Source organism: Branchiostoma lanceolatum, chromosome 15 (genome assembly GCF_035083965.1).
Source record: "Branchiostoma lanceolatum isolate klBraLanc5 chromosome 15, klBraLanc5.hap2, whole genome shotgun sequence".
Lineage (NCBI taxonomy): Eukaryota > Metazoa > Chordata > Leptocardii > Amphioxiformes > Branchiostomatidae > Branchiostoma > Branchiostoma lanceolatum.
Window position 1 is genome coordinate 287,766 of NC_089736.1, and position 21,615 is coordinate 309,380.

A 21,615-nucleotide genomic window follows, 5' to 3' on the forward strand; every position below is an offset into this window, starting at 1 on the left:
CTTGTTATTCTTACTGACGTTAAGTCGACGAAGTTAAGGAATAACAAATACAATATCCGCATGAGAAATACCTGTACAGGATGTTTCGTATATCTTTCATTTGGTTCATTTCGCTGTGAACACAAAAGATCGGACTCAGTGTTGTTTACCTTGTTACGGTACCTGCACCCAACAAAGCACCTGTGAACTTCTGACCTTGTGACCAAAATGGCGGATGGCATACAACATGTCTGACCTGTATGTATTTGTGTACTAAGTGATGTATATTTGTGGAGGGGGTGTAGTCTGTCAGTGTGTATTTACTGACCCCCGGCGAGACGCCTTTAAACATGTTGCTGTGGTCGTCCTTGACGACGTTATCATGACTTTTGCTACCTTATAAAGTGACACCAGATATCTGAACAGGTTCATGCACACTGGGTATACGTTGGACACGTGTATGTTTAAGCGTGACTTGGCTGAAAACGCCAGCCGTAGCGAAACCGGATTGCACTACTACTTAAGTTATATGAAAATAAAAGCACACTCGGTTGAAAATAACTGCTTTACATTTATCTTTTATAAAGAACTAAAAACTATTTCAGAATCTGCTGAATCTGGCCTGTCACATTTAGGGCGTCATCACGAGGCACTGGTGTTTGACAACAGCAGAACTATGGCAGGAAAATAAACATGGAGGGGAAAGAAAAGGTTGGTGAAACTCTTCTTCTTCTAATCTTCTTCGAATAGTTGGGGAAAATCTATTTATGTGAAGTTCACAGTCTGAAAGAACGACTAAAGCATGGCTGCATCATGCAAGTAGGATAATGCACCATGAGGCTTAGTAACGGTAGAAATCAGAGAGGCTGATGAACATGTTAATCTTCCAACTTCTTCTAACAATTTGAAAAGAAAAACAGTTTTGTTTGCGAGTAACCTCTACCTTCCCGCAGATCACGTAGTAGATGACCTGTTTGATGTTTAGACTCGGCACATAGATGACACTAACAATATTATTGTAACATAAACTCCTGAACAGAATCATAAAAGGCCTGAAATGTTAATAATAATAATAATATCAGGTGTATTTGCAGCCAGTGCCACAGGCAGGTACCCAATGTGTAGGGTAATGAGGCTGTTTAACGTGTTCGAGGCACCTCCTCGAGCACGGGACCCCCGTTTTACGTCCCTCCCGGAAGACGATTTCGTGGAAAGCTTCGTGAGGCTACAGCAACCCGGAAAAGAATCGATGAGTAGTAATTCTAGCAAGTCTGGTCTACAAGATTATGAGTAACACCTTACATGTATAGAGCAAGGAGGTTTTATCCTCCTTGTATAGAGTAAGACGTAAGAAGCCGGATCCGAAGATACAAATATTGTTTTTTAGTTAACCGGACGGTTCTGTTCCACAGGAGCTGAGAAAAGCCGCCGGGCGAGGTGACGAGGTCAGAGTTCAGCAGCTCCTAGCCGAGGGAGTCGATGTCAATGCTGCCAACGACGCCGTGAGTTAACATGTCTGTCTGTTGTTTGCTCAATTTCATGAAATCATTTTTAAGCACTAAGTTTTTTCCCTTTTTGATATTGAAGTGCGCGGTGTAACAGATGAACTTGATCTTTACACCAGATCAACACTCTGTGCTAAGTAATGTTGCACAATTTGCATATAAGTGCACCTGATAAACATCCTCATGTCATCCACGTTCTTACACTATACGGGAAGTTCCTGGAAGGCTGAGAAGGCCACGGTCGGTACAAGTTCATGTCTCAACCTTGATCTTACATGGAGTTTCTTTACTGTCTCTGTACAGGGATATACTGCTCTTCACGATGCAGCACAGAACGGCCACACGGGAACTGTACAAGCTTTACTCAAAGCTGGGGCGACGGTCGACGCACGAACCATGCAGCACATGGGGGTAACTTTGCTGTTTACTTAGGCCTGTCTAACTGTCAAGTAATGAGTTTGTATATACTGTTGGAGCAACAAGGCATAGAAAACGATAATTGCGCTGATACCTCGGTCTGTTTCGTTGTCCTGAAATCAGACACTCGTTTGTTCATGTAGAACCGGACGCCTCTCCACCTTGCTGCCGAGAACGGCCACACAGGACCTGTACAAGCTTTGCTGGCAGCTGGAGCGGACATTAATGCACGAGACATCATGGTCAGTTGCTTAATGTAGAGCCATGTTGAGTGACCTAGAACCTGCTCAGATGTGTGGCATGACATGGTCCTGCAAACGGATGAACTGATAAAATGTGCTCAGGCACACTATGTACATTATTATTACCGGGTTCCTAACCATGTTCCTAACCATATTTCTAGATGAAATCGTTTTGTTATCAATCACAGTGAACCCTCTCATGGTTAGTGTGTAAATCCTGCATCTGGCACTTTGTTTTATCTACAGAAAAAGACTCCCCTTCATCATGCGGCAAATGATGGACATCCCGAGTGTGTTAAAGTACTGCTGAAGGCTGGAGCCAACACCGTTATTGGAGACGAGGTAAATGTTTTTGTTTTTAATCGTCTCATGTCAAATGTCAATCGATGGTGCCGAGAGAGCGGATATGATTTGTAACGTTTCTAACTCACAGACTTTATTCTGATGTTGTACATGTCGTTCTACATGTATCTTAGACAATCTTCTTGAGAATAGGATACACCAACACGGAGTAAACATTATCATCTAACACAAACTCCCTTTACACAACCTAAAGCATCTAAAGGACAGATGTTGATGACTATGTAATAATGACGTTTAGTTTCAGTAAAAGTTTCATAGGTTGTGTTGGTTTTACCTACAGCATAAGAAGACAGCGGAGGATCTTGGAGTACAAGAGGATGTGCTGAAGGTGTTCCAGTTCTTCAAAGTAAGCCCAAAATACACCCGTTAGTAAAACACGTGGCCCGTGACTAAACCTTGTGCCGCATTTGATTTATAATCGTCACTTGTAAAATTCTAAACGTTGAAATTCTGTTGTTCCTGCAGGGTAAGACATCGGCGTAGACGGTGGTCGAAGCAGCTTAACGTCGGTGAGATGTATTTTTCCATTGAACACTGGTGGTCTCTGATAGAAGAGTACCGGTTCTATCATTTTCACTTCAATGTCGTCCTGTCTTTTTATCACAAAGGTTTTGTTTAATTCTGTGACTTGTAAATTTGCTTTTTCTACCACATAGAAGTGACTTAAGAATGATTATAAAAAATATATATAAGATTATGTGCATACAACTCATATGCATATAGATATCAGCGATGTTTATCATGCAGGCCATCAATAACGATTACGTTTTGTCATATGTTGCATTATATTTCTACATGTAAATGACATGAAGCTAGAGTCATATTTTACATTCAGTGCGTTCTGTGTTGCTTTATCAAGTACAAGTAAGTCGATTCTTTACTTTGAGAGTTATTCATGTAAGTTGCAATGTATCTACATTGAACCACGTTTTAAGACTTTACTGCAACAGATCCCATAATAAGACTTCAAAGCGATTTATTTTCACCTTTTTCAGCCCTCCAACCTAAAGTGGTGGATAACCTGTTCACTATCGACCTCAGCGGCAAAGGTCTGACCTCCGTCCCAGCCGAGGTGTTTGACGCCAAAAATGTTGAACGCCTTGTCCTGTCTGACAACAGGCTGACGAGCATATCCGAGGAGATAGGCCAACTACAGAAGCTTCGTGACCTTAAACTTGACAACAACCTGCTGACACAACTGCCCCAGGCAATCACTACTCTACCTGACCTACAGCACATTGACCTGTCGGCCAATAGATTAAAAGAAATACCAGATGTAGTTTGTTCACTTCTTCAACTCAAGACCTTGTACGTAGGAAGCAACCCCCTCAAGTGTCTCCCTGACAAGATATCTCAGCTCACAGGACTGAGGAGGCTTGAAATAGATAGTTGTCGATTCGATGAGTTCCCCAGACAGGTGCTGCAGCTGGAGGGTCTAGTGAGGCTGCGCATGGCGAACTGGGCTGGGGAGGGCAAACCTTCACCTGTACCTGAAGACATCGGCAGGCTGAAGAATCTACATACTTTATATCTGGATGATAGTGGCTTGGATTCACTACCGGACGGTGTTGGGGAACTGGGGCAGTTGACGCACTTAGACATTTCTCGGAACAGATTCACATCAGTTCCTGAACAGATCATGAACCTGCCAAACATTGGGGAGCTTATATTGCATAGCAACAGAATCTCCCATCTTCCCCTGACTCTGAACCGATTGGCCCGACTGTATATCATAGCAGTCTACGGAAACCCCCTGGCATACCCTCCTCCTGATGTCTGTAAGAAAGGCGCAGCCGCCATCATGGACTTCCTGAGAAGAGAGGTGAAGGAAAAGGAAGGTATGTAGGAACGAAAAATGGGGGAGGAGCAGAATTCACAAAATTCCATTTTCATTTGGAAACTGATTACTGTTGAATGCCTTATTAAAGGTGTAGTAAAATGACTTTGGTATTATTGGATCTGATGACAGAATGTTTCATATGATTGTTATTTTTGTATAATTTTGACCTATTTCTTTATAGATTGTTATTCATTATAATACTTATTATGTTTACAACTCAAAATTCACTTTGTACTTCCTATTATTTTCATTTGTTTCATTAGGATTTATGTTGCAATTCCAATTTCTTCTTTCGTTAATTTTTCTTAGTTTTGATTATATATAATCTTGTAAGAATTCCATTTGTGTAGTTTAGGGGAGGCCCCCGAAAAGCCTTATAGGCTTCTGGCCTCCCCTGCATGTATTCTTTGCTCTATTTATCTTTGTTCTATATTGTACATATGCAAATAAACAATAAACAAAAACCTCTCAACCCAAAACCATGTTTACTGTAGGTGATTTGTTGCTTTCCTGACATAACTTAGTAAATTGCTGTAAGGTTCTGCATTTTATTGATGACTCGGCCTTTTATTGATGACCATCTGATTGGTGCTAGCTTAAGCTACAAAAAATGCATAAAACTTGAAATATTTACGATCACCTTTAATCATTAGGATGTCTTCTTTCTTACAGACAAAGAGCTGGGGAAACTGTTCTTCCGCTTCTCACAGAAAGTGACGCAACGACCTGAGGTGGAAGCTCTGGCCACAGTAGCAGGACTTAAACCAAACGAGAGAACAAGCATCCTGGTAAACATTTCAGTCTCATGATAGAGAAGTCTCGAAGATCAATGATGTCCAAAATAAAACAATAACATTTGTCAAACTTAACAGCAGTGCACGTAACCTATAATCTAAATCAGCAGCGTACGTAACCTGTTATTAAAATCATATTGATCATTGATTGATTTATTGATTAAATTCTTTGACTGCATACAATTAGAATGTCCAGCAATACAGCTTTGGCCGATGTTCTGCTTTTAGGGTAAGGACAAGGCGAATCCGAGTTACCAGGCCCATAACGTGCTGTTGAAGTGGATAGAGAAAGACCGAGAAGCGTCCATGGACAAACTTCAGCAGGAGCTGAGTGATATCGGCATGGGTGGACTGGCAGAGGAGGTTGGCAGGATCAAGGTATGTGGAAACACCAACGCACAAGTACCATAATACTGTGTGAACATTACAGCCAAGTAGACTGCGGGACGCGCTCTTATTTTGCGAGCAATTTTTTTTTTTCTTCTTCAGTAATTTCAAACCTCTATATTCCAGGCCGAGCGACTCAAGCGGCCGGCAGATGCATCGGGCGGGCCTCCAGCCAAGCGGCAGGCAGCCGGAGGGTTTTCTCGTGTTGGGCATCAGGAGGAACAGCAGACCAAAGGGAAGATCAGACAGGCAGAACAGAAACTTGTACGGATGCAGCATCACAGCGAGACTCAGCAGGCCGCGTCAACCCAGGTTGCAGAGCAGAGACCAAGAGGTCAAGTTGGGTTTCCTCGTGGTGAGTAACTCAAATGAAAGAACGAAATATACATAGATTAGCAGAGCATATATGTTTACATCCTACAAAGATAATGACTTTTTCACGCCGTAACAATGACTATTTTTATCCAGCATCAGTGCCGACTGAAGTGGAGATTGGGGGTCCAGAGATGGTGGTTCTCTATGAGAAGGCCTGTAAAGAGGGGACCACTGAAGTCTACCACATCAGGCTGATCCTGGTAGGGAACCACGGGAATGGGAAAACCAGTTTGACAAACAGCTTCCTTCAACTAAAGTTCAACAAAGATGAAAAAAGCACAGATGGCATTGTTATCATTCCATGTCTCATGACTGGGAAGGAACAGTGGCAAATTACTGAAGGTATATGTGATTTTTTTATATCTGCATACCTGCCTCAGTGCCCAGCCTAGACGGAAGCAAACAAACAAATCTATACGCGGTCCCTTTGTCAAATTTGACCTACTTCCCGTTGAATAAAGTCAAGATCAAAAAGAGGGCAGCACGAGGGCAATGATTGCAGGGGGCGATTTTACAGCGCGTTGCTGGTAAGGACATATATGAATCAACACATAATAAACAAGAGTCCGAAGACCCAAAATCTCCATGAAATTTGTTTTGATATATGATGTGTTTTATTTGCCCCAGTTGTTTGTTTTTGCCGCTGGTTGTTTTATTTTATGTGCCAAAGGGTATCCACACACAGGTTTAGTAGTGTTCCCATTTGTGGTTTGACCACCAGCTGTTGGGACCTTGGGAATAGTTGACCTACATAAGAGACCAAAAGCCCACAAAAGAGTAGATATTTCTCATTATTTATGCAAATTCAGTCCGAATTTGCATAATTACCACTTCAGTTTGTACATCTCTGTCCAACCCACCTGCGTACCAAATATCATGAAAATCTGTCGCTCCTATCTTCAGTTATTCTCCTTTGAATATTTTTACAAATACGCCATTGCAGTTCCAATGACACACACCAGGGGGCCCAAAATCGACCTTGACGTTTCTCCTCCCAGCACCTACCCACATATCAAATATCATTACAATCCATCTACACGTTCTATAGTTATGCTGATTTTACGCATCCGGTGACACATACGTACACACACGGTGACACAAACATACACACACGCGCACACACGCGCAAACACACTAACTTTGCATGATTTGCACTTCAGTGTGTACATCTCTGTCCAACCTACCTGCGTACCAAATAACATGAAAATCTGTTGTTCCTTTCTTCAGTTATTCCCCTTTAGAACATTTTTACAAATAGGCCATTGTAGTTCCAGGGACACAAACCAGGGGGCCCAAAATCGACCTTGACCATTCTCCTCCCAGCGCATACCCACTTACCAAATATCATTACAATCCATCTACACGTTCTACAGCTATGCTGACTTAAAGCATCCATCGACACACATGCAAACGATTTACCTCCTTACTTATGCAAATTCGGTCTCATTTGCATAGTTTGCACTTAAGTGTGTACATCTTGGTCTAACCTACCTGTGTACCAAATAACATGACGATCTGTCGATCCACTCTTCAGTTCTTCTACATTGAAGATTTTTACAAATACGCCATTGCAGTTCCAGTCACACAGCCAGGGGGCCCAAAATCGACCTTGACCTTCCTCCTCTTAACACCCACCCACAAATAAAAAATCATTACAATCCATGTACAGGTTCTACAGTTATGGTGACTTTAAGCATCCGGTGACACATACATACATACAAACACCAAACGCAAGCAAAACAGTATATCCATGAAAAAGCCTTTTTTCATGGAGATAACAACATCTTACAAATTGAGTTATACATTTAATAAGTCTAATTCTGAAGGCAAGGTAATAATCCGACCAAATTGAAGCTTCGGTTTAAAAGGTGCTACATTCAACTTAAAACATTTAATGATGCATAGGAGTGACAGTACATACATTTATTTGTTGATGTTAGGAACAAATGATCAACAATTTGCTCACGCTGTTGGCATGGAGATGAAGAAGATGAAAGAAAAGGAAAAGCCAAGTGTACCCAGGAAGAAAACAGGAGACAATAAGCCAAAGGAAGCCCCGGAAGTCAAACCTGTCCCAGCCAGCTCTAGAGGTACAGAATTGATTACAGAAATTCCTTGAAACTTTCCGTACTGCTGTCTTTTCTGTAAGTTGAGTACCAAACATGTACTACTAGTACATGGAATCTAATGTGTAGAATTTTTCTGCTCTCAACAGATACAGATCACACAGACCACGTAGATGTACCGACGGTTACAAAACCACCCGATGAACATGCTGCTAGGAAACAGAAGACGACAGAAACGCCAGCTAGCCGGTCAGAGGACTACGCACTTGCCACCCAATTGGCTCTCGGCAAAGACGACCTGTCCAATCTCGTCGGATCTAAGAAACATCCCGCCATGTCCATCTGGGACTTTGCCGGACACGATGTCTACTACAGCAGCCACCACGTCTTCTACAGCCATTACGCCATCTTCATCCTTACTTTGAATCTCACCAAAGCTCTCAGCGAACCGCTTGAACATTGGGACGGTAGCTGTGCAGAAGCCCTTCAACTCAGAACAGAAGCAGGTAATTACAGAAACTCTGTTTTAATTCTAATCATTGGTGTCTCTATGCAAAAGGTTCAACTTTAATCAAAGGTTTAAACTAAGGGATAATAATGTTTCCCAAGTCTTTAAGTTAGCAGCCTGGTTTTAAAATACAGATGAAGTACGGTAGATAATTAGAAACTTCAAAGAGCAAATTCTGAACTTTCTATCACTTATTTAGATGTAGTAGACTACCATCTGGAGGCCATTCAAGCACACACCATGCCAAGCAGGTCTGTTGGTGGTCTGGGGGAAAACCAAGAACAGGGGCCTCCCGTGATTGTGGTGGGCACACGAAAGGACCAAGTAGGAAAGGTTTGTGTGATTGCCAACTCATATTTTTGCAAACTTGTTTGACTGATTGACTTATTGATTTATTGATTGATCGATCATTGATTGATATACACTTTGGTAGTGTAGGAGTGATTTAACAAATGAAATAACTTCATCTTATCCTTCGTATTTTAGAAAAGGATCAAGGATTTCTTCGCCAAACTCAAACATCATTTCAGGGGAAAGGCCATTGGCAAACACGTCCATGACAGGTACTTTGCCATTGACAACACCAAGCGTGATCCGGAAGATCCAGAGTTGTCAGATCTGAGAGATTGCATCCTCAAGATTGCCCAACAGCAAAACCACATGGGCAGGAGAATCCCAATCAGTTGGCTGGAGCTGAAGTCCAAGCTCATGGAAATGGAGAAGCAGGGCAGGAAGTACTGCAGCCTCCAGGATGTGATGGCTGCTACTGACAGCTCTCGCGTACCGGAGGGATTCACGCCAGAGGAAAATGCTGTCATCATCCTGAGGTTCTTCCATCTGTGTGGAGACATCCTCTTCTTCAACACCCCAGCACTCCGCAAGTTTGTCGTCCTGGACCCGCAGTGGTTTATCGATGTCGAGAAAACCATCATCACCATCCCCCAGTTTCGGGATCCTGCAGTAAAAGGCGAATGGGAGCGGTTGGAGTCTACAGGAGTGTTAGAAGATAGCCTAATCGAGAACGTGTGGAGGAACAGACAAGAGGAGCTCAAGTGCGACCTTATTGCTCACAAAGACGAGCTGCTGAAGATGATGGAGCAGTTTGACCTGGTCCTGCGGTGCAGCACTGAGAGTGAAGATAAAGCAGGTGGAGTCACGCCAAGTTCAGAGAGCACCACTTACTTTGTTCCTTCCCTCCTCACCACGGTCAAGGACAGAGAAATACTGTACCCAAGCGGCACAGAATGCAGCAAGCCTATTTATGTCGTATTTGATGACAAGTTCTTCCCTGTCGGCGTGTACCACCGCCTCGTCATCGCCAGCATGCGTCGATACAACAAGCGGAAGCCACTGGCATATGCACGCTGTGCGAAATTTATCACAAGCAACCCAAGGCAGACCTTCGTCATCACCAAGAAAGATCACTACCTGAAGGTGGAGCTGTTGTCATCAGAGAAGGAAGAGTCTGCCCGCTTCAGCCATGGTCCGGGTGTCCGGAAAGGTCTGGATGAAGACCTGCGGGAGATCATTAACAAGTGGATTCCGGGCATAAGGTACAAGTGGTGTCTCCAGTGTTGCTGTGCCTGCCACAGTGAGAGGGAGCTGGATACCAGCAGCTTCATTCCAATCACAAGTGTCACAGAATGGTTCATGGATGGAGAAGTTGTTTGTGAAGCTTACTCACCTGCCACAACCACCATTCAAGATATCGGCCTGGCACAGTGGTTCCAAAGTCCGTAAGTAGCTGAATATGTATATATTTTGTATTGCAAAAGGATGACTAAAACATTTTTCAGTCTGTAGTTATTATCATCACGACATCAGAAGATGTAAACACTCAAGACTGCCAGGGAAGGTTAGAATATGTTATATATTTGGAAATACTTCATCTTATATAGGGTTTGTGATAGTTCTTTTGCACAAACTTTCCAGATTTTAGGTTTCTCAGTGCCATGCAAGTTCATAGTTTCATATTGCCATCGGACATTAGACAGAGTGACATTAGGCAAATATGCATGTCTTTTGCTCCTTGTTCATCTGCCCTTAGCCTGATGAATGATGTTTTTGTCTGTAGGCATTCTGGTCAAAGCAGCAGAGCCATGCACCAAGGATCAACTGCATCAGCGGAAACAGATGGACATGATATCTTATGTACGTAACTTACACATCCATTCATGTCCATTGATATCATTTGGAAAAAGTTGTAATGCAAGTGTTCACCCTGTAGCAACAAATCATGTACATATTTTTGTAACTTTAAAAAGTTTGATGACTTATGTATGACGACTAATGTTACATTTTTTTGGTTTTATTCAAGCTGTTGCAGAATATTTCTCCACTGTTGTTGAAACGAAGCCACCATGGAAGGATCTTGGGAGAACCCTGGGCCTGTCCGATGCTGACATCCAGCAAATCAGACAGAAGCACCTAGATCACGCGTCATCATCATCGCCGCATGATGAGACATGTGCACAGTGCTGTTTGGCAGTGCTAGAAGTGTGGCTACATCTGTCTGGTTCAATCGCATCTGTAGAAGGACTGAAGAACGCGCTGGCCACAGTAGGACTGGGGGACATGGCGGAGAAGTTGAACACAATGTAAGTTCAAAGATTTCATCTTTCATTGATCAGCAAATATCAACTAGTTAATTGATTACTTGATTGGTGCTTTTCGTGCTTCCCTCATGTAGCTGATAACAGTGGATGCAAATCTTATTCTCATAATATTCTAAATGTACAGACCACAAACTAAACAGTTACAGATGTGCAGTTGTGGTCAACATCTGTCTACTATTTTGTCCCATAGGATCGTCTTTAAGAATATACATGTATTGGGGCGCTTTTACTTCATAGGAACATACATCTTAAATGTTTCTACTTTTCAGAAAACAGATCATGGGTACAAAGCTCCTGGAGTTGCAAAGTCAAGTGACAAGCATCGTGCGCGCTGACTTCCCCAACCTGGACTTTGTCCAAGCTGTGAGCAAGAAAGCAGACAAGGAGAGGGAACAGCTGAACAGGAAGACACTCCGTGAGGAACTCTTCTCCAGTAGTTTTAACTATTGTCTTTACTCAGATGTCTATGATGTGATAAAGGACAGGAAGCGATCAGTGTGCCGTATTAACTGGCCTGGGAGTTCTGGAACTGGGTTCCTGTTGAGTAAGAGAAAGATTCTCACATGTTTCCATGTGTTTAAAGACTTGCACGCTGCCACACTAAGGTTCACTGATTTAAGTTTGTTCACCGCAACGTTCTTTGTGTCTTCAACTCAAGAATACAAAGTTAGCTTTCCTGCAACCACTCTCAAATGTCATAGCGAAGACCTAGACTATGCCATTCTGCAATTGTCCGTTGATGATGACATAGCAAGTGTCATTGACAGCCTGCCTTATCTTGGCCGCTATATCTCGGAAAGTGTAGACGACAGAAACATGGTGGTTGTTGTTGGTCATCCCTACGGTGGGAGTAAGATTGTTGATTTCTGTCCCATCGCTGGGTTGGACCAAAGTTATATCATCCATGTTCGCTTTGGGAACCCTGAGTTTCCCCAAGAAGACCCACGCAAACCCCTGTACCACACAGGTGTCATGTTCCACGGGTCCTCAGGCTCCCCAGGGTTTGATACGCATGGTAATGTGGTGCTCATGCACACCCGGGGATTCTTCCCCGACAGGAGCAGGCAAAGCCTCGTTGAGCGCGGGGTGCGTTTGTCTGCCATCAGAGAACATGCGCGTAATGATCCGAACCTGGCACCTGAGGTCTTTAGTGAGATCTTTCCCTAGAGTTAATAATTAAAGACAGTTTCCATTTGGCCCACAAACTGTCAGCTGAAACTACTGACATTTTGTAATGACTAAGTATGCTTACTGTGTGTTTCAACTTTGCACCAACCATACGTCCATGATGACCTTAACAGTGATTGATACATTTATATGTCATTGAGGTTTCACTAAACCAGCTTACACAAAGGTTGAAACCAGGAGGAACATGATAGAACCAATTGTACGTTTGAGGGACTGGTTGAATTTGATATTTTGTAGAATGATGATTGAAAAGCTTAATGGCTGATAATCATAACCTTGTTGAACTTTTAATATACGCAGATGAAGCTTCAGGTTGATCTGCCCATACACGATTGTACATTTTCTCAAGCTGAAATTATTTCTGTATAGATGGTGTGAGGTAATAATGTTCTACACTGTACATTTACCCAGGAAGAATTGTCTGAACAATTGATGTACTTGACTTTTGTGATAGGCATAAGGTTGATGATTTAGAAATCCATCTAACCAATTTTGATATGAAGGAATATATGTAGTTTATTCCTGTACTACATTCTAATTATTACTAATTAACTCTAAGCTAGGGAGTGAAGATTTGTTTTTTGATTTCCTGTCTGTATTTTGTGTGCATTTTCCCGATTCCGCAATCATTACCATCGGTTGACTGCAGCGCAATATAAGTGTATGTACAAATGTAACGCTGCGTTGCCAAAGATCCTCAGTGCTGCTATTGCTGTGTTGTCGCAAAGCAAAGAAGGCAAAGGGGTGAAGTCTGCCATCTATGATTGCCTTGTTTGTCAACAACAAAAACTTTGACATAAACTTAAATCTATCCCTGTTGCCTTTGCCTCGACCAAGTGATGACAGACATATATATCAAAACCTACTGTGATAGAAATATATATATTTACTGCATCCTGTATTGTAGTACTTTGGGGATAAAAAGACCAACATCCAGGTATTGACATTGTCACATAACGGCCATGGAAAGACTAGGTGTAACAGACCGTTCGGTGTAATATGACCAGCTGCTGCTGCGCCGCGTGCCTGCGAAGCTGGTGTGTTACGCCTAATGGTGGTTGTACCGGCTATATAGATACAGATGGAAGGCCCATGTATTTTGCATACATAAAGGGATTACAAAACCGAACTGTGTTCACTGAAGCTGCGCCCCCATACACCCTGGTAACAAAGAATGCCATCAGAGGATCATATATGTAACACAACAATCTTTAATATGGAATGTTCGTTCACATGTATTATATGGATATGTTCAGTTACTAGTATGTCTCACTGCATAGATGATTTATTGATATCATTCCGATCTTTTCACAAACGTGAACTGCAACATTTCTTACTCCTGACATTACAACCCTACCATTAGTTAATACTGCCTCTTTCTGCACAAACTGTTCTGTGCACGTGTCGAATATCATTAACCTTTAATGTGCTAAGGGTGGCTTTTGTTGCCAAGGGTGTACAGTTTGTACCTAGGGTGTACAGTTGTCTTACAAACACAAACTGTTAAAGCAACAAGGCTAACACTTTGAATAAACCTTTTCCTCTATATGGCCACTTTGTTTAGTGTTACCCCAATATAATACACATTAGTATGTATATATATATACACACTACATGAATCAACATCGTGAATTGACCTCTTTTGTAGATTGCACTAGTGATTGATATGGCAAGATAGATACAGTTTGTAATTTTACCTTTCTTGTAACATCTGGGTGAAAAAAAATTCATGTTTGCTTGGCTAAGGCTTATAACTGTTAACACATCTAAATTTGAGAAGTACTTGTGTCCACTTCGACGCATATTTGTGATCATGGCAGTGACAATCTAAAACTTCATGATTCCCAAACTGCACTTGGCTTGTCTAAGGTTTGGAAACGATGACCATTTACCTCAGCATTTTGCCAGACAAATCATGTGAACTGTGCAAACATGGCTTTAGCCTGAACCTATAACATGACATGCACAACATGCAGTGGTTATTGCATACATGTGTATGGCTTAGCCTACTTATTTCAATACCATAGCACCACTACTTAACCTTCTCCCTGCTGCCATATCCCGTAACCAATACAAATTAGGTGCCAAAAGGCTTCCTTAGTATGGGAAGGTTAAAGGTTTCCACATTAACAATGTTGTAGTATCTAACATAGCAGCTTAATCACTGAGTTGAGACTAAACTTTGTCGTAAAAATGATTTTCTCTTTTTCATATGAAAATTCTTCTATGACAGTAATTGACATACATGTACTGTAAATGCAGAAATGTTTGCAGGGATTTAATTTTGTGGTAGGGAGAAAATGGAGTGTTTGCGGTGGTTTTGAGTTTGAGTTTGAAACAACAGTAGCGCTACAGTCACACAATGTAACAGCGTTTTGTGGTGGTTTTAAGTTTGTGGTAAAGAGTTCACTGCAAAAACCGTGAACATAAAACCACCGCAAACATTTCTGCATTTACAGTAGTTGGTAAGCACTTTACTTTGAGTACAGAATTAGTGTGTAACATTTTTACTGTGTAGATTTCTCAATTCTTGTCATTTGCCTGTCCCATGTTTCTGATGGACATATCTACATGATTAGAACAAATATAACACATACACTACATCATAATCCTTACTGCTATTTGCATATTTCCGAAGAATTCTATTTTGTCTTGCTGTCGTGGTTCCTTATTCAACATTAGCCAGACCAGTCCTATAATACAGCATGAAACATTTAGATGATTACACTCAGATATAACCTCCATTAACATTAATCCGCCGAGTTAAATAAATCCACCACTTTGAAAACTGCGTTTGAGAGATCTCTAGCACAGTATCCCCAGGTATGCACAGTTTAGATATACAGGAGTGCATTATACTGGGGGACGTTGGGTTGGAGATCTGTTTGGACGTATCTTTTCAGGGTGGTGGAATTATGTACCCTGATGAAATGATGTTAGTAGATGTTCGCACTAGCAGCTCCAATGGTAGAAAACTAAACTTAATTTCTAAGAAACTACAGTAAAAAAAACTACTGTGCAACAAAGTTCATCATTTGATCTTATTCCACAGTTCAGGTATCTGTACAGGATACTAGTACTTGATTTCTTGGAGTTGGAAATTGGTTTCAGAACTTTTGAATTTGTTTTCGTAAAACAGATGACTTGACTATCCACCAAACTGTTTGACCCGGTAACTTTCTTTTAGGCTGTGTTACAGAACATGATTTTCCAACACTGTAGAAATTCTGCCTTCTTTAAAAAGTCCTGACTTGACAGCACAATAGTCTTGAACGCAGACGTGATCAACTGTGTAATTATAACCAGAACTACAAGTCCCAAACTGTCTACCCAACATTAGAAATACTGCCTTAATTTTTCTATAAAGTACTGACTTGGCAATACAATATAGTCTGTCAATATCGAACTGGTCAAGAGTGCCCTCTAGTAATCAGAAATGGAACTACAAGTCTCAAACTGTCCATTCAACACTAGAAAATTCATCTCAATGTTTGCTACAAAGTCCTGACTTGGCAGTACAATAGTTTGTCGAACATGGATCCAATCAGCAGTGCCCCCTTGTGGAAACTGGCCACACTGCAGCCCTGTAGTTTTGTGCCGTTGTTGACAAACAGTTCGGTGATGTCCGGACCCCTCACCGCATTTTTCACACGCAAAACCTGCAGCCAGAAACAGGGAAACAATCCATGCATCAAGTCATATCTGAGACTGATGTATCGTTTTATGGTACGCTGTATTCTTTGAAGATACAACGATTTATATTGAAATATACAAAGGTAGAGAAATAAAATAAATTTGCTTGGCATTTGCTTCTGTAAGAACACTGAACATCAACAGAATAAAGTACAAATCACACCTCTATATGTATAATGTATGTGCACCCAGTCTTCATGGCTTCTAGTGTACCACGGGTGTTTTTTCTGTAACAGTTTCTTTAAACTCACCTGTGCCCAGGGTGGGTCGTAGTGTATCATAATTGTACTGAACTGAACCTTGGGTGGGTTGTAGTCTATCATGGGTGTACTTAACTGTGTCCTGGGTGGGTTGTAGTGTATCATGCTGGGTGTACTAACCTGTGCCCCAGGTGGGTCCCATGGGTTGTAGTGTATCATGGGTGTACTAACCTGTGCCCCGGGTGGGTCCCATGGGTTGTAGTGTATCATGCCGGGTGTACTAACCTGTGCCCCAGGTGGGTCCCATGGGTCGTAGTGTATTATGGGTGTTTTTCCGATGACTGGGTGCAGGCCGATGTACAGGTCCCCAGTCTGTGGATCCACCTCGATGTTATCCACAAAACTGTGCAGAGGAAGTGACTGGGAACAGAAAGGCAACAAGGTCAAGGTTAAAGGTGAAAGTTGAACCCAAACCCATGGAGGAGGGTGAAGGTTTGTGTACAATCTTTGACATTGGTTGCATAATTGTTATGAATATCTAATAAAAGCCTATAAAGTTAACTTTCACTAACCACCACATGACCTCTCTATGACATTTTACTACCTGACCTTGACCCCACTGACATTTGACCCAAGTGACCTCTATCTGACCCTTACTGACCTCTATCTGCACCAGGCTGTTGTTTGCGAACCTCCTGAAGATCCGGAGCTCTTCTGTGAACCCTGCTCCAACATACAGGTACCTGGAAAGGTAACACACAATCAGGCCTATTTTCTCTAATTCTCAGACTTTCAGTGAAGATTTAGTAAGAGTTCAAGATGAAAACAGAAGTCTGGGAGGAAAGCTTGAAGCTGACTCTGTCCATCCCCTGAAGCTGTGTGTACCAAGGTACAGACTTTCTCCTCAGACTTTACTTTCATCTGGATCTTCCAGTTCAGCAATATTCACAGAAACAAGAACCAACAAACGAACAACAAAAAACACATCACAAAAGCATTTAATTGCTCTTTCCTTGACAACGAGTGGAGTTTTGGAATTTGGGTAGGTCTCATTTTTGTGTTGGGAATTACAGTTCAACTTTGAAGCAGAAACAGTGAATATGTTTCTTGCAACACAGATGAACGTCATGTGGCCCAAACTAACAAAACTTTGTGTATTCTGATACAGGTTTTCCCCTCAGACTCTCAAAGTCACCAGTTCAGCATTACTACATCAAATATGAGAACCAAAATTCTGACTTGTTGTGGCCCAAACTGACCTCCTGTCCGGTGACATGTTGACTCCGTTGGGAAACACGAGACCCTCCGCGACCGGCCGCGCCTGCGTGCCGTTGTAGAACACGACATTACCAAACGGCAGCAGGAGGTACGTCTCAAGTTTCCGTGCGAGCGTTGATCCTCTCGCGCCGTGTGAGACGTCGTTGGACAGGTAGAAGGAGTCGGGACCCAGGGCCAACAAGTCGTTACCACTGGGAAACAGTAAACCAATCAATCAATCAGTCAATTATCTATCAATCAATCAATCTCAAGGAAAAACACTTGAAAGGGCCAAAAAGTTGTTACCACTAGGGGAACAGAGTTTGGTTTTCAAGATAGAAAAAGGTTAAATCCCTTTGGTGTGTATGGGAAGGGCTAGAAAACCTTACATAAATATACCCTGCTACAGAAACAGCCAGGAAACTTGCCGGCCTTTGTGCCACTGGGCACTACAAGGTGAAACAGCTTTCGGTGTATAGGGGCAGTGCTCACCTCCATTTCTAAAGCCCTTGGGCCACACAGGTCACTACAGTAGGGGGCTAGTCTGGATGTCTAGCCTTCATCGACGTACCTGTAAATTAACTCGTCCCTGATGGTCTCCTGATGTTCCAGTGTTTCCGTGGCGACGTCGTAGGTAAACACCTCTACCTGGTCCTTCCGCCTCTGGTGACTGATCACCAGGACACTAATCCTACCTGATTGTGTAAACAAACAAACAAACAAAGTTGTAAACAACAGCAACTTGCACTTGTCTCTTGTGACAATGTCCATGTTCTAAAAGAGATAGACATTGAATCGGACATCCCTAGACATGTGTGTGTGTGTGTGAATGTGTATGTGTGTTTTTGTACATGCGTGTATGTGTGTGTGTGTGTATGTGTGTTTTAAATAAATAAATGTGTGTGTTTCTGTGGCACTGCAGTTCCTGTGTGTTCTGCCAGGGTGTGTGTGTGTTTGTGTCCGTCCTTACCCGACAGCGGATCGGTCCACACGCTGAGGCCATGGGGGTTGAAGCTCTCCCGGTCAAACTCCTCGCTGAAGTTCAGCTCCCTCACACCCTTCTCAGGGTCACTGAAGTTAAAGGTCAGGATGCGACCTCTGGCTTCTGACCTGCCACGAGGGAACCCTGGGAGCCAGAGACCCTGAAGGAGAAAAATATGTCAAGTAAGCCCATCAATATCTACATGTAGCATCTATGTACTACATTAGATTCAGCAGACTTGCTTTGCTTTACAGCAAATTCAGGTGCAAGTTGCGCTATACGCAGAATGCACTGATTATGCTCTGTATTAGATTTGAGTGGTCTGACTATGAATTACGTTTGAGGATGCGCTCATGTTGAACTGTATCCTTCCGCTAAAAGACTTACCGATGATATAAAGGCCAGGCCGTTGGGCAACGTTGTGATGTCCTCAGCACCATGTTCTGCAAAATGCAGCATTTCATTAGACCAGGTTCCATGCCAAGAATAATATATCAATGCTGTAACTGATTCTCCCAAGAAGGAATCATATATGAATTGTATATCTCATTACATGTACTAGTACATTTTATTTTCTAATGTTGAAATGATATCTTGGTTTTCTAGTATGTGACACCCCCCTAGTACCCACACCTGGTACAACCTAGCATGGCCTTATATGGTGGGTGATACCAACAGTACAGGGGGAGGGAGGGACAGGTTAACACCCCCATACTTACCCACCCCTGGTACGACCCTACACGGCCCAGGTTGATGGTTGTACAGCACAGCCTTGTGGTAGCCCAGAGTAAACCTGCAGTAGGGGAAAAAAATCATAATTTTCACACAAAAATCGTTGATATCATAAATAGTAGTGTGGAATCATCATCATATGTACAATTGATTTTTTAATGTTCAAGTCAGAATAATATCTCTCATCTGATAATCTTTAACAGGTAGTTCAAACAAGTTATGCAGGGTCCAGGGTTTACACTAGTACTGTTTGTTTGATGTAACCTGACACACCGCCGCCATTGTGTGCCTGCAAAGTTCAACCAGGGTTTAACCATGTGTTTTACAACTTAGGCCAGAAAAGTGACTGTACTATTACAGGTTCGCCAAGATACTGCTAAAACTGATCTCCAAACAGGATTTTCCTTTGGCAAAAGATCTAAAACAGTATTCATGGGCCATCGGGATAGACCTACTGCTCTTGCAGCCAGTGATACGTTGAGATTTTGCCTTGCTACATCTGCTTGGAGATTAAATTTGAAATGGATCGTTCAATTCATTGGTCATCGTATTTTTGGCTGGTATTTTGTCTAAACAATGATGTAAACAAATCCTAGACCACATGCACCATATCAATAAGGTGTTCTATAGTTCATAAATTTAGACGACGTTTTTCAACGAAACCCTTTGTAATCATTTGTGACGCGAGGGTGGGGGGGTAGCAGCACTATTCCGCTACTATCTCACCTATTATTCCCCGGATCGCCCCGCGTTTATGTCCACAGGTCCCCCACCATACCCGCCGTGACTTACCACAGTTTGATGAGATGCTGCAGGACTCCCCACGCCAGGAACACGATCACAATCCACCGCATGTACGCGGGAACCATCTTAGCTTTGTTGTGGTGGAGAGGTCAGGGGTCAGCATGAGGGCAGCAGAACGCACATGCATTTCACATTTACTTAGTAATAATCTTAGGAAAAAGATAACAGAATATCTGGCCAATACATAAAATAGATATTTTGTATTGTTTGGTATTTTTTTAAATTTATTGTCAGCTTGCTGAATAATGAACTGTAACAGTAGATTAGATTTGGTACGTTTTGTCGCCTTCATTTGGAACTGATCCTGACCTTAGTGCTGAAAGGATCATCGGATAGAAAGTCAGAGGTGCCGAACATGCCCTAGATGTTGTTATGGGGCTGTACCAGCACTTTAAGAAGACAGGACATTATCGTATTCAGAATCTACAGTACCACAAACAGTGAAATGATGTGAAAGAAATCTAAACACAAGAACTAAAGTACGACACATTATGTTTTATAAGTGTTCAGTCACAGCTCAGAGGTCACAGCTGTCCGTGACAAAACGTGCTTGATTACATCATCAATGCAGTGCATGTCGGGCTGGTTGTAGCCAGTCCTGCCTCTGTTTGCTCACGGCCCGTCCTGGCGGTATGATTGAGACTTGAGAGGTTGAAGTACTGTCAGTGGAAGACTTGCAGCAGACGATCGTCAGAGATCTCCAGACGGTGAACAGGAGATGGAAGGATGCGATGAGACTGGCTGTAGACAGATCTAGAGCGAGATCCTATAAGTTTTCGTAAGTCTAAGGACTGGCCTTTACCAATCCAGTGGTTTATTCCAACGTCAAACTTACTATATTCACAAAACTTTTAACTTTATTTGGACCTTTAAAAGGCCTGTGAAATGAGTATGTGATGCACGCCATTCCCTCATTGGGTATTGCCTCTCCCTAAGGCCCAATTTACACTTGTCCTTTTAACTGTAGTACTACACATGGTAGTCAACTACTGTAGTAGACTACAGCTTTTTTTCTGGATGTAAAAAGAAAACTACAGCAGAAGTCTACTACAACCTCGGGGGTAGTAGTACTACACTTCGGCGGAGGTTCTGCGAGACTTCGAACTGGGTGTAAAGCGAAACTGTAGTACAGTGGTAGTAGACTTCACTTCGAAGCCAACAACCATGTTCGATCTAACGTGATTCGAACTGATCGCGTGTTCCATTTCGGGTCATTTGCGGTCATTCTCTAGTTTTCTCAGTAAAACCGAGCTGTCAGGCCATTTTCCTTAGTATTTTGCATCAGATAACCTTTTCACAAATAAGCAACATGCTGAAATTCCCTTCCGCGATTTTTCAAAGGTCACAATTAAATAGGTTACTACAGTTTCGTGACAATCAGGAACAGCGGGGTGTCCTGCTAGGCTTCCTGTGTTGAGTGTAAAGTGGACGCAAATTTGAAGTCTACTAAAGTAGTAGACTACCATGTGTAGTACTACAGTTTTATTGAACAAGTGTAAATTGGGCCTTAGAGAGTGAAATATTCTTTGAGCTTGTTTTTTTGTTTGTTTGTGGGTGTGTGTGTGTGTGTGTGTGTGTGTGTGTGTGTGTGTTTGTGTGTGTTTGTTTGTGTGTGTGTGTTCGTATATGTGTGCTTGTGTTTGTGTGTGAAGTGTAGAAGGGTCGCCA

The 21,615-nt window shown here is 42.3% G+C and overlaps 3 protein-coding genes across 3 annotated transcripts; 2 read left to right on the forward strand and 1 right to left on the reverse strand.

Annotated features, from left to right (window-relative positions):
- Positions 1-41: 41 nt before the first annotated feature.
- On the forward strand, positions 42-10,216 carry LOC136420979 (probable serine/threonine-protein kinase pats1). The gene is made up of 15 exons (XM_066408121.1): positions 42-690; positions 1,392-1,481; positions 1,788-1,895; positions 2,045-2,143; positions 2,390-2,485; positions 2,787-2,851; positions 3,500-4,344; positions 5,019-5,134; positions 5,369-5,518; positions 5,654-5,882; positions 5,996-6,244; positions 7,843-7,992; positions 8,118-8,474; positions 8,676-8,809; positions 8,963-10,216. The coding sequence occupies exons 1-15, from the start codon at positions 673-675 to the stop codon at positions 10,214-10,216; spliced, it is 3,960 nt and encodes a 1,319-aa protein (XP_066264218.1). The 5' UTR covers positions 42-672.
- Positions 10,217-11,050: 834 nt separating this feature from the next.
- LOC136420980 (serine protease FAM111A-like) lies at positions 11,051-12,258 on the forward strand. Its single transcript, XM_066408123.1, has 2 exons — positions 11,051-11,073; positions 11,361-12,258. Exons 1-2 carry the CDS (start codon positions 11,051-11,053, stop codon positions 12,256-12,258), a joined length of 921 nt encoding a protein of 306 aa, XP_066264220.1.
- A 1,762-nt stretch (positions 12,259-14,020) lies between these two features.
- Positions 14,021-20,036, reverse strand: LOC136420769 (serum paraoxonase/arylesterase 1-like). The gene is made up of 9 exons (XM_066407865.1): positions 19,936-20,036; positions 19,131-19,204; positions 18,799-18,854; positions 18,400-18,571; positions 18,001-18,124; positions 17,432-17,641; positions 16,834-16,915; positions 16,458-16,592; positions 14,021-15,938 (listed from the first exon to the last, which is right to left on the reverse strand). Exons 1-9 carry the CDS (start codon positions 20,010-20,012, stop codon positions 15,774-15,776), a joined length of 1,095 nt encoding a protein of 364 aa, XP_066263962.1. The 5' UTR covers positions 20,013-20,036; the 3' UTR covers positions 14,021-15,773.
- Between the last annotated feature and the right edge of the window lie 1,579 nt (positions 20,037-21,615).

Coding starts and splice junctions, on each gene's coding strand:
- LOC136420979 (XM_066408121.1), top strand. Junction 2,144..2,389: donor TTAATGCACGAGACATCATG/GTCAGTTGCTTA, acceptor TTTTATCTACAG/AAAAAGACTCCCCTTCATCA. Junction 5,519..5,653: donor AGGAGGTTGGCAGGATCAAG/GTATGTGGAAAC, acceptor TCTATATTCCAG/GCCGAGCGACTCAAGCGGCC.
- LOC136420980 (XM_066408123.1), top strand. CDS start 11,051: ATGGCGGAGAAGTTGAACACAAT. Junction 11,074..11,360: donor GCGGAGAAGTTGAACACAAT/GTAAGTTCAAAG, acceptor TCTACTTTTCAG/AAAACAGATCATGGGTACAA.
- LOC136420769 (XM_066407865.1), bottom strand. CDS start 20,012: ATGGTTCCCGCGTACATGCGGTGGATTGTGATCGTGTTCCTGGCGTGG. Junction 18,855..19,130: donor TAGGGTCGTACCAGGGGTGG/GTAAGTATGGGG, acceptor TGCATTTTGCAG/AACATGGTGCTGAGGACATC. Junction 18,572..18,798: donor GCCTGGCCTTTATATCATCG/GTAAGTCTTTTA, acceptor TTTCTCCTTCAG/GGTCTCTGGCTCCCAGGGTT.